Here is a 12,646-nt window from a genome sequence, read left to right on the forward strand (position 1 = left end):
ACAACTTTTGTTTGCTCTATTGATGTTAGAACACAATCTCCGTTGCTACTGATAATTCATTTCTCATCAATTAATACTTAGATAATTACAGTTTCAAATCGATCGTCTGCTGTGTTTATGCCCGAATTGTTACAGAACCAGCAGCAATTCACAACATCGAGTTCGCGTGCGGAGCAGACGATACTTTAATGGAAGAAATACGTGAAGTAATTTGGAATTACGTATTTATTTTAAATTGGATATGTTGAATTTTGTATTTCTGTACCTTTTTATTCTTCATCAAAATGAACCGGTGCAATCACGTGATATAGGTATGTACATGTATACAGGTGTATTCAACTCTAATATTATAAGCAATAATCATTCATTCATTACATTGGCACCCGATTGTGTTCTTGATTGTTTAAATATTGATGAAAAGAGAACCATTTTTATTACAGCTTTAGCATTGGAAAATCGTCGAAAAAACACCCGTATTGAAAAATATCCAACATAAGAAACAGAGATGGGAATTAATTAATTCGTTAATTAGGATAAATTATATATTTATAAAATATTATTAGTGTTCATAGACTATTCAGAGTGCAACAAAATGAGCACGTGAATTTTCATAATTATGTATGTCTTTTGACCGTGTTAGAAAATTACAAATAAGATAATTAATACGAGGGTTGTTCGGAAAGTTCGGGGAACCATGTCGATCTTCGTTATACTACTTTCAAGAAATTTAAAATGAACATATTATCATGAGATTGTAAAAATATTTATGTTGTTGATGTGTGAAGTTTCATATCATTGGATGTAACAGAAATCAATTTACTTAATTTTATATTCAACATGTTTAGTAACTTCGGAACACACTTAACAACATTATAACGTCAAAAACAGCGTTAGGGGTTCTCACAATTATTCTCCGTATATACAATTCACACAGTCTGGTCCAACATCTATATTCATTAAAAACGTTTCCCTGCAATTGAAACGTATTTTGCTAACATTTCTTCCAGCAGCATAAATTAGTTTGTCAATGGGCCATTTACACACACATGCACGACTCGCTTTTGATCTATTTCATGCTTTCTACAGCATTTTTAGAGTTTATTCTGTAGTTTTCCAGAGTATAAGACAAAACTGTATTGTAAACTGCTGCTCCCTGACGTTAGATACGACGTCATCTTTTTTGCCTTTTTCAACGAGGACTAACTGTCCTCTGCAATTGATTTCTTTTCCACGAAGCAAACTATGAATTCATAATTTGGAATATGAAACGACATAACAATTCTTGATTTGAACGTCTTGATTTTTTTTCGGTTTTAAGCTATTTTACAGAGGTTATGCCAACAGACATTATTAATTGTCTTGTTTGTAAATTATTAAATTTTGCCCTGCTCATCGATCCAATTTTTGCAATTTTTAACTCCGAATAAGTTTGAAATAAATCGGGATATTTTTAAAAATTTTTAATACAAATCATTTGAATTTGTTGTCAAAGCATTTCTACCAAATTTGGGTATAATATGACGTTAAGTATAAAAGATATGACAGAAGTCCGCCAACTTTCCGAACAACCCTCGTAGTATTAATTTGCATGCAGCACACAAAATTAGGAATATATTTTTGGATGTAAAGATTTAGACTTTCAATTTTTAGGGTATATGTCTTCGAAATATGTATATTACATTTATTACATTTTCAACAGTGAAATACTGTGATTTATTATATTGAATAAAAGTGATATTCTCTCACAGTGTGAAAGGATAGCAAAATGATATTCTCTCACAGTATGAAAGGATACCAAAGTGGTATATATTCTCTTACAGTGTGAAAGAATTCAAAAGTAAAAAATAATCTGGCCTGTAATAAGATAGAGATAGTAACTAACGATCTTGACAGATACTAAAACTGTCATTTTCCCCCAAATATTTTGCTAAAATCCATGTTTCAATGTTTTCAATCTCACAACTGCTAAGCTAGATAATTTCTCAACTGCTAAACTGTCACGTAACAGCCCATGGCACTGTGGAAAATCAAAGAAAATGTAATGAACAGAAAATTAAATGTTTTGATATGAAATTTATTTCACTCATGAGGCAGGATGTTTGGATATTTTCAATCGTGCTTCTAACTCGTGAAAAAATCAAAACATCCTATCCCACTCGTGAAATAAATTCCATATCCAACTACAAAACATTGAATATCCTCTATATACTCTTTCCTTTTCTTCTGGTGAACCTTTTAGACAAAAAAATATTATGGGTTTTAACAGTTGCTGTTTTGGCAAAAGAAAAACACAAAAACCTGAAACTCCTTGAAGATACACTGAAAGATGAGAGCCAGCTGCATGGGTGGAATGGAGGTGTAAAAGTCATTAAATTAAACTCTACCAACCCTATCACAGCACTGGAGAAAGGTAGGTGACACTTTTATAAAAATAGTGGCTAGAGAAAGAAACTGTAAGTGCATTTGCACTGAAACCTATCTCAACTCCTCAAACTGAAAACTGTGACAAGTAGACAAGTACGTATAAACTGAACGCTACCAATCCTTTAAAAAGGCCTATGAGAATATAGTATACATGTAATTACAGTATGGTCTACTGAAATTAAAGAATAATAATTGTTTTCAAAAGAAAAAAAAACACGTAATATTCAATCTTTTGTTTTTCTTTTTTCTTTGATGGGGATGGGGTGTTGAGAGGTCCTTGAAATTTAATAATATGTTGAGTTTTATCTCTTAAAAATGAAATTATTAGAAAAATTTCCATCCCGTATATCTACAGTTACTTTTTTTTGGGGGGGGGGGGGGACATCTCATGTGAAGTTAATGCTCATTTATTCTTGAAAAATTCTCATCTTATTAGATTACGTACAACTCACACAACTCATTTATTAATTCCTCTATTGAATTACATGTAAGACTGCAATCCCTTTCATTCATATTTTTAGTAATCATAAACGAACAATTAGGTATTATCAGTAATTTATTTAAATTAATTTAATTTTTGTGTAACGTTGATAAATGTACTTGTTTCTTTATGCCAGTTTGTTCTGTGATGGCGGATGGAGCAGTTCTGTTGATTGACATGGCTGATTCTTTGACGGGTCAACTGTTAAGGTCGTTTGCACGTTCCGCAGGATTACCGTACGTTACACTTTTAGACAGATCTACACTAATAGAAAAAGACTTTGATCCCGACCTACATCTGGAAGTTGAGCCCCCAGGCTCGATCATGATGGGCGTGGTCCGTGACGTCATAACTCACGAAAATTTAACCAGGATTGCTGTTCTGTACGATAACTCGTTTGGTAATTAAATTGTCTAACTTATTGATTCAAAATGTCTGCTAAAATGGAATTTAGAATGCTGCAGTGGCACATCTTTATTAAAAGAATGTTAACTACAAGTACTGTAAACACAGTCTTTGTATTAAAATGCACCTGTCAGGTAAAAACACTCTTATATCAGCTTTAAAATTTTGTAAGTCTATACTCGTACCCTTCACTGAAATATATTCAAAAGAAACTGGTATATATATTTCTGTAAATGAAAGATGAAAAGTGGATGATTTAAAGACGTTAAATGAATAAGATTTTGCTAGTTCTGACCGTCAAAACCATCTGCTATATATATAATATTCGTACTATTTCTTTAATAATTCGCTTTCAGTTCTATTAGACAAAATTAAACATTTAAATCTTTATTGTCATCTACTTGAGAAAAAAATCACCTAATTGTAATCTTAGACTTTAGATTATTTGCATAGTTTGAATCTGCAAGAAAGAGATACAGACGATTGCTTTCATCAGTTTATTGCATGTATCCATTAGATTTATTATGTAAAATTACCAACAAAAATGTTAAATACACAGGCCGGTAGAAACGGTTTCAAAAGAAGGGGGGGGGGGGCAACCCCCCCCCCCCAAAAAAAATCTTACAAGCAAAAAAAAAGCTAATTTATTGTCCAAATCCTGGAATTTGCCTGTGCTCGACCTTACAACATCAAAAAGTGGGGGGGGGGGGGGGGGCAACCAGCATCTAAAGGAAAATTTACTATATAGCAAAAAAATATACTCAGAAAAAAATGGGGGGGGGGGTTCTGGCCTCCCCTGCCCCCCGCGTTCTACGGGCCTGATACACTCTGAAAATGCTGATATTGCCAGCATCAATTTCTGAAAACATCTATCTGATACTTTTCTAAGGAGTTTGCTACATTATTTAGAGTCTCCACTTTAGCAAGAAAATTTTCATTCGGTTCTTGAAGTCGGTCTTCTTGGATTATTGTGTCATTTCTCGCATATTTCACGCACCTGTCCTGTTTAACTTTGTTACTAGTAGGGCTGCGCAATAATATCGATATTCCGGTATATTGCGATTCGTTAACAAAAAATATCGTATTGCGATACGTATTTCCAGTACCGATATACCAGCAAAATGATTGGGCTTTAGATTTATGAAGTAAAATTTGAAATTTAAGATGTCAGGAACGTTTTCAATAGTGCCAAACAGTACCAAACGGTAAAGTTTCTGTTGTATGGTTGCATTTTGTTGCCAAACTGTAGTGAAATCAACTAGAACTCTTCTGTTAATACATGTACGTATTTATGAAAGTTTTATACACTCTGCTTATAAATGGAGGTTAATAAAATAAGGAAAGAACACTTTAACTGTTATTAAAAATATAGTTCCAAATATCGCAATATATCGCAATACGAAATTCCCAACCGATACCCATGCAGCCCTAGTTACTTGCATTCTGATAAGCATTTTAGAAAGCTTCTTTTCTTTTGGAATATTTTCCTTCTTCAACTTCTGAATTAAAATGAATTTTGTTGATTTGTATTGAAAAAAAAACACCTTTACAATTCAGCAATGTGTTGGTAAGTTATATCCATTTCGAAAAATATTATGACATCGGCGTTTATGTCACAATTTAACAATATAATACAAAGTTTCCCTTGACTTTTTTTTACATGAATAAAGATATAGGATTTGATGTTTAATATGATGTATGGTTTGTATTAGAAATATGATGGGTAAGAAAAATATTTAGTTTGAAGAATGTAGTTATTATGAAACGCCCTGTACTTGAAGCAATTACTCACTGTGGTCCACGAACTTTTTTTAATTGATTGATTTTGTCATTAATTTTTGTTTGTTTTCGATTTGTTCTCCTATTGTTCGAGTTTGTTTGTTTGTATTTTTTAGGTGTGTGTGTTTCTTCTTGGCTTTGTTTTGTTTCTTTTGCTTTCGCCTTCTTGTTTTTAGTATAGTTTCTGAGTTTTAAGTTGTGTTTTTGTTTTGTTCTATACATTTTTAATGAATTATTGAAGGAATATAGAATCTACGAGCAAGGCATAAAGCATACATGTAGTATATCGATGTCTGTAAAACCCAAGAATTCAATCTGTCGACCCTAAAAGCTAATGGACCACCAACATTAAGGTTATATTTGTAGTAGTAAATCTTAACCTAATGACTGTTTTAAAGTGGTCGATTTTTTTTCAGATTTGGACAAAATCCCTAAAAGATACCTATCAGGTCTTTCAGCTCAGCATCTTTTTCAGGAAATCATTTCCACTACCCACAATGCAACACTAGAGCAACTATATCGATTGGAGGAAAATCAAATTAGAAATTTTTTCATTGTGGCGAGCAAGGAGAATGTCATGAAAATTTTGGAAACGGTAGTTATAATATCGAAAAAAGTGGTTTAAAACGTTCTTGTAGAAGATATCTTCTGGTGTTTTTATTTATCAGAGAGAAAAAAAGCATTTGAAGAAAAAAAAAAAAGCACAGTAATTTTATACAAAGGGTAATTAAAGAAATTTAAAGTGATTGTCATATATCTTGATCAGAATTTGAAAAGAGACATTTAATTTGAAAAAAAAAATCCATATAAATATATTTACTAACGCTGTGCTTGGAACTGTTTGATGCTGTCTTTTTTTTTTACACACTAAAAGTTTTTTATACAGGCGAGCAGTACAAGATTAATGGACGAAAAATATCGTTGGTTTGTGCTAACCAAGGTTAGTTGCAATAAATAAAACACCTTCACTAACATGTATGTTTCCAAGAAAAATTAATGACAGAGGTTCATGTATTTGTTGAAAATTCTTGCTATGTACATTATTTCTTGAGCTAATTTTTTTTTTAGATAAGCCAAGAAGAGCACCAAAGTAAATCCATGATAATTGTGACTAGAGCACATAAAGTATCAAATATCATACATTTGGTCGTTTGAATTTAGAGGAAGTATTCCCTTGTTTATTAACCTCTGACCTTTGATTGACAGGATATGAGTATCACTTGCCAGGGATGTAAGAATCATGGACGTGGGACGGTTATCCTGATAACGGGCCGTCCCAACAACGAAATTATGGAGAATAGTTATATCCCCTTCATCCGGGGACTCTCGAAGTATATTTCAACCTTCACAGCGGAAGGGTCTAATGTAAGAATCCTTTTTGTGGGTTTGAACATACATTGTCTTTATTGTAATTTATAATTAGAAAGGGATTGGGCACAAGTTCTGAAAATTTATTAGTATTTGTTCATCTTAATTACTAGGTTTTATAAAAAAAAATATTGAGGAGAGTTATGTATTATCATTCATTTTACCAACGATCGAAATAATGCAATGTTAAAAAGAGGATTATAGATAAAGTGAACAAAATTTTCTTATTACAAATTTCTAACTAATGAACTTGAAGGGGAAAATCGTAAACACTGCAATATATATATATATATATATATATATATATATATATATATATATATATATATATATATATATATATATATATATATATATATATATATATATATATAAATTGCACAATTACATTCCAGGTCTCTAAAAGATGCAAAATATGAAATGAAACTTTCTTTACGTTTTTCAGAAGTTACTACCTTTCTTAGCTACTGGTTTATAGATAAATCGTTATCACATCTAAATGCTAGAGATTGTTTTTCCCCCAAAATTTTCTGAACTATGCATTTTGGGGGTTATAAAAGGGATTCTAAATTATTTATGCATGATATGCAAGGTTAACAATTATTTATCTTCAGGTGAGCAATTTGTCTTATAAAGGTCTAAATTATTGATTTTTGAACATATTCTATTGTTAAGATGTTGAAACAAAAGGATCAGACACAAGTTCTTAAAACTTAGAAATGATTAATTATATCTAAATTATTAATGCTCTTATCGTTTGATAAAGAAATATAGTAAGAATGTATCAAATGAAATACTAAGTACTAGTATTTCTATTTGGGGTAAAAATCAATTGCTTCATCCTGAAGCTACCGCTAGAGATTCTGCTTGAACTATACTTGACAAAATGAGGTAATGTTTCATTGTAGAAGCAATTCTCGCTGAAATTGAAGAAAACAATTGCTAATTGTATCCTATCTAGAATTGATTTGTTTTTTTATAACAGGTAGATGAAGCGTTCTTGTTTGATTTAATGAACTTGATAGGAACAAAACTTGTAGAGCAGAACGTACAAAAATCAATGAGCCTTAATCAAAGTGAGTGTTACAGCGTCATAGGACCGGAAGCGGAAGTATTCAACCAAAGCCGGATGTTTATTCAAAGCTTTCAAAATGTGAGTACAATTTCAAAAGTAAAAATACCATAATATAGTCAACCACATAGAAAGTAAGCTTGGAAGACACTTTGTGCTTAAACTTTAAATTGAGAATGTTTAATTTATTTTAAGATTTTAAGAAACGAGAGTCTTTTTTTAAAAGCAATGAATTATAAAATGTACAAGTATGTGTTGTCACCAATGTATTAGTTTTGTTTTATTTTCCATTTACTTTACAGAGTTCTAAAAATGGAGTATTTGGACCATTGTATTTTAAAAACAACGTTCTTAAACAAAGATTAACTTTGTCCATTAAGCGGTTAACATTTTCTAAACAGGCGCAATCTACTGAGCTGGTACGTCACGTTATGGATATCGATAATTTGAATTGATCAAACGAATTTGGAGTCAATTATGTTAAAAAAATATTGTGTTTGATAATTAATATATTATTCATTTACATACAGATTATATGACGATATCTGTACAACAGATCTGCTATTTCTCTTTTACTGAGGAATTAAGTCCATGATAACGAGTTTAAATGTGTAAATAACCAAGAGACAATAATAATGGCATAACCATATAAGTTTTATTATTATGATAGCTTGGTAATTGGACGGAGGAGATGGGACTAAGGCTCTTTGACTCAAGTTTATTGAAACCACCCGGAAAGAAGAAGTACAAGATTGTAGTCGTCCCCACTGTAAGATTCGGCGATGTTCACGCATTTTTACTATTTTATTCAAAGAATTTTGTCATATTCATATTTGGCATATTTCCTATATCAATATAAATTTATATAAATCATTTCCACAATTTGTTTTATTTTAGTATCCGCCTTTTGTGATAGCCAAGGGAAATAACTCTTTTGACGGGTACTGTATGGACCTCCTCCACGAGATCCAGAAAATACTGAAGTTTGACTACGAGTTATATTCCAGTCCTGATGGACTGGTAGGATCAATGGACGAAAAAGGACATTGGAACGGAATCGTCAAGGAGCTGATGGAAAAGGTAGGAGAAGTTAATGAATTTCTAGATGAAAATTCTGGGGAATAAGTTATTAGAACCAGCAAGGTCTTACAGACCTCTGAATGAATGATTTTCATGAACGGCAATCACATGCATTGTACTGTTAGACCATACTTTCCATAAAATAAAAGATAATTAAATGTATATCTATTCTTATGAAGGAAAACCAAAATATGAATTTTACATGATCTTATTTAGCTTTGTAGACCTTTGATGATATCTTTCTAACCAAGACATACGCACCAAAATTAGATACACTCAAAGAATTTAACCATATTTTAGCTATTTTACTTCGTAAAAATTCGATAGCATTTACTTTTTACCCTTAAGTCACTATTTAGTGAAAGGTAACGCATTTTTTTCTTTTTAATTTTTTTTCAAACAGCGAGCTGACATTGCAATAGGTCCAATATCCGTAATGGCGGAAAGAGAGAACGTGATTGATTTCACAGTCCCTTACTACGACTTAGTGGGGCTGACCATTCTCCTGAAGAAACCAGAGTTTGATTACGAGCTGTTTAAGTTTCTGGTTGTCCTAGACGAGAAAGTCTGGCTCTGCATCATTGCTGCTTACTTCCTATTTAGCGGACTTTTATACGTCTTCGATAAATTGAGTCCGTATAGTTACCAAAACAACAAGAAGAATTACGAAAACGTGACACCGGAACCCCGGGTCTTTACCATCAAAGAGGGGATATGGTTTTGTATGATGTCACTCACACCTCAAGGTTTGTCTTGTCGAGATCCTTAAAGTAAGAATTAATATTGTGGTACATATATACCAAAAATTGTCCGCAAAACACCCCAATTGTAGTATTTAAATAAAAGTATGTCAATACATGTAGGTTTTTTTGACATTTGAAAAATATGATTATTTATAGTGATTATAATGCAAAATACCTCAAAAGGTAGGCACGACATTATTATTCTAAAGAATGACATTGATATGGATTTCATCAAGTCCACCGCTAGCAGAAAATGTCTGTGATATATTTCAGGCGGAGGTGAGGCGCCACGAGCTCTTTCAGGCCGCCTTATTGCTGCTACGTGGTGGTTGTTTGGGTTCATTGTCATAGCAACATATACAGCCAATCTAGCTGCGTTTTTGACTGTGTCTCGTTTGGAAGAACCAATCAAATCCTTAGACGATCTATCCAGTCAGCATACTGTTAAATACGCACCGCATAATGGCAGTGCAGCTATGGTGTACTTCCAGAGAATGGCAGAAATTGAACAAAGATTTTACAGGTATTAAAATATGTACTACGCTTCACGAAAAAGGCATACTACTTGCAAGAAACCTGATAGATTTGATGCAAATCTCATAGAAAATGCAGAAAACAGTTTTTCTGTGAATGAAAGTTTTAAAAGATCTGGTCTTACAAAATTAAGGTCTTATAAGTACTATTCAGATCAGAAATTCAGTCAAAAAAATATGATGCACTTTTTGGTCTTTAAAAGATTATAATTACACATTGAATGTATGTCATAGATAAAGTTAGTGTAAGTTAAGGACTTCATAAATAAATGCGTTTCCATGAAATCTATATCGGACCTTGTAGTCATCTCCTAGATTTTATTTTAAACCTGATGCAATGTTTTGAATACTAGTAATATGCCACAATTCGCGATTAACAATTCTATAATACTAGAAATGGTAATTTAACATGATTTTTCAGTATTTGGAAGAATATGAGTTTGGACGATACCTTAGACCCTGTAGAGAGAGCCAAACTGGCGGTGTGGGATTACCCGGTCAGTAACAAGTATACCAAACTTTGGGAAACCATGAAACTCTCGGGATTTCCAAACTCGCTGGATGAAGCACTCTCCAGCGTAAAGAATGGGACATTCGCATACATAGGTACAATTTACTAGTACACGAATTCTATATAAAAACACATATACTTGTCAATTTCCGTAGACAGTGGTACTACTCGGCTATGTCCGTGAATAAAACATTTTGGTAGACCATCGACATTAACATTTATCTTAACTTGAAAGGCCAAGAAATCTTTATTGAATTCAAGATGTCATTAATTGCAGACCTTCGGGTGCGCATACGGTATAATGAAACAGGACGATTTTAAACTAGACCAGAACTCTTTTTTTAACTCTACCTTTCATATAAAAATATCAATTTGCAACATGAGAATTTTCCCCTCTAAAACTGATTGAATCCTTAATTGATAAAATTTTTATTCACTTTTTCCTGTGGACATAGGAGATGCCGCGGAGAACCAGTATCAGACGATGAGGTCGATGGAGAACTGCGACCTCTGGCAAGTTGGCGAGGAGTTCAGCAGGAAACCCTTTGCTCTGGCTGTCCAGAACGGGTCGCCATTAAGGAACGATCTCTCAACTGCGTGAGTACATGTACATAAAAGCATAGGTAGCCAGAGTTCTTGAATCATTTTGGCTGGGTAAAATTTTAGCAAAATAATAGTTACAGTTATGAAACATTGCATTATTCCGTCAACTGAATCAAAATACATGTAGGTTATAGAATTTCAAGAACGCTAAATAAATCATAAAGGTAGAGTCGCATGCATAATTTCTTTGATCATTTCGGATTTTTTTTAGCGCTGCATTTTCACCATGTATTCAAACAGTAAAAAAAAATTGTACTGGGTAACGTCTTCAACACATAAATTAGCCATGATGGTTTGAATTTTATTATTATTTTTTTTTAATTCTCTAAAGGATACTTCAGCTCCTTAATCAACGAATGCTTGAAAAATTAAAGAAAAAATGGTGGGATAAAAATAAAGTAAAGTGTCCTAAACTGGAAAATGAGAGCGAGGGCATTAGTCTGAACAATATTGGCGGGGTTTTTATCCTAATCGCGGGAGGGGCTGCTCTAGCGCTCGTGTGTCTGGGTTTCGAACTCTATTTCTTCAAGTACAAGCCGAGGCAAGCGTCAAAGAACTACGGTGTAGCAAAAAGCCATTCTAAAGCAAACCTTCCAGCTGACAAAGGGACAAAGAAAGAAAATGGCGTCAACAATACATGGTCTGACGAAAATCTAGAATCTTCGTGTGAAAGAAGCAACGGAAGTATGGAAAATCCGAGTGTATTCAACAGATCAGCGCGTGGAGTCACTTTTTCTCTTGGAGAGAGTCTTTAGTATGAATGTGGACAATGAATATAAACATTGCATTGATTCCTGTACAGTGACCTAGTAAAAGTTGTTAATGTTGTTTAAACACGTATGTGTGGGGACTTTCCATATAGCGTCTACTTAATTTGTAGGCAGTATTAATATATACTTAATGAATGAATAATGTACATATGTTCAAAGACTTCCAAAATAGTTCGTGGACATTAACGTTTTTGTCATGTTTAACATACCGCATAGCAAAATATTTTTTTTAATGAAAATCCAAGTTAAAATAGTTGGTCTTAAATGTTTTGTAAAAAATCGCTGTCTTTAATGGGTTGAAATGTCATTAACTTTGTCATAAAGTTCTTTGAATAAAATGTTTATTTTTTTCTGTAAAACATAAGTACCGGTAAGCAAGGATTAAGTGACTGTGAAGTAACTAAAATGTTGTCGTTATTTCCAGATGTCTTTTTCTATATCAGTTATTGGACAGATAGATAGAAATATGAAGAAATGTGTCTGAAAAGGTCGAAAAGCGATATCGGCCATGCGAACAAAACAACGTCCAATCATAAAATAACATTCTGAAATAATCAGGATATTTCCACAGACACCTGACGAATGGATGGTGTAAACCCCCCCCCCCCCCCAGCTTCAGATAATTGTTGTTAGATGCAAAAATTTATCAAAAATACATGATTTCCTAGTCTCTCATTTTTATATTTCGATAACTGATTTCATTTTCCGCTTTTGTTAAGTTTTAGAAATTGGTCCTATACGGTATATAAAAATACTATTTAAAGGTAGTACGTAGAATTTATACTGATGACGTTGGTAAAATACTGTGTATTGTTTTAATTTATATCAATTTACTCAGACATTGATTTATATATAATGTATACATAATCTAGTCATT

The 12,646-nt window shown here is 32.7% G+C and overlaps 1 protein-coding gene across 1 annotated transcript; it reads left to right on the plus strand.

Moving 5' to 3' along the window:
- The first annotated feature begins 241 nt into the window (after positions 1–241).
- On the plus strand, positions 242–12,056 carry LOC133189077 (ionotropic receptor 25a-like). Its single transcript, XM_061324511.1, has 15 exons — positions 242–311; positions 2,267–2,410; positions 3,042–3,305; positions 5,506–5,684; positions 5,976–6,029; positions 6,296–6,454; positions 7,443–7,610; positions 7,832–7,948; positions 8,200–8,298; positions 8,427–8,609; positions 9,013–9,355; positions 9,626–9,875; positions 10,307–10,491; positions 10,852–10,993; positions 11,331–12,056. The coding sequence occupies exons 1-15, from the start codon at positions 242–244 to the stop codon at positions 11,752–11,754; spliced, it is 2,781 nt and encodes a 926-aa protein (XP_061180495.1). The 3' UTR covers positions 11,755–12,056.
- Positions 12,057–12,646: the final 590 nt, after the last annotated feature.

Source organism: Saccostrea echinata, unplaced genomic scaffold (genome assembly GCF_033153115.1).
Source record: "Saccostrea echinata isolate AGI-Se365-2 ecotype Australia unplaced genomic scaffold, CSIRO_AGI_Sech_v1 ptg000016l, whole genome shotgun sequence".
Taxonomy (NCBI): domain Eukaryota; kingdom Metazoa; phylum Mollusca; class Bivalvia; order Ostreida; family Ostreidae; genus Saccostrea; species Saccostrea echinata.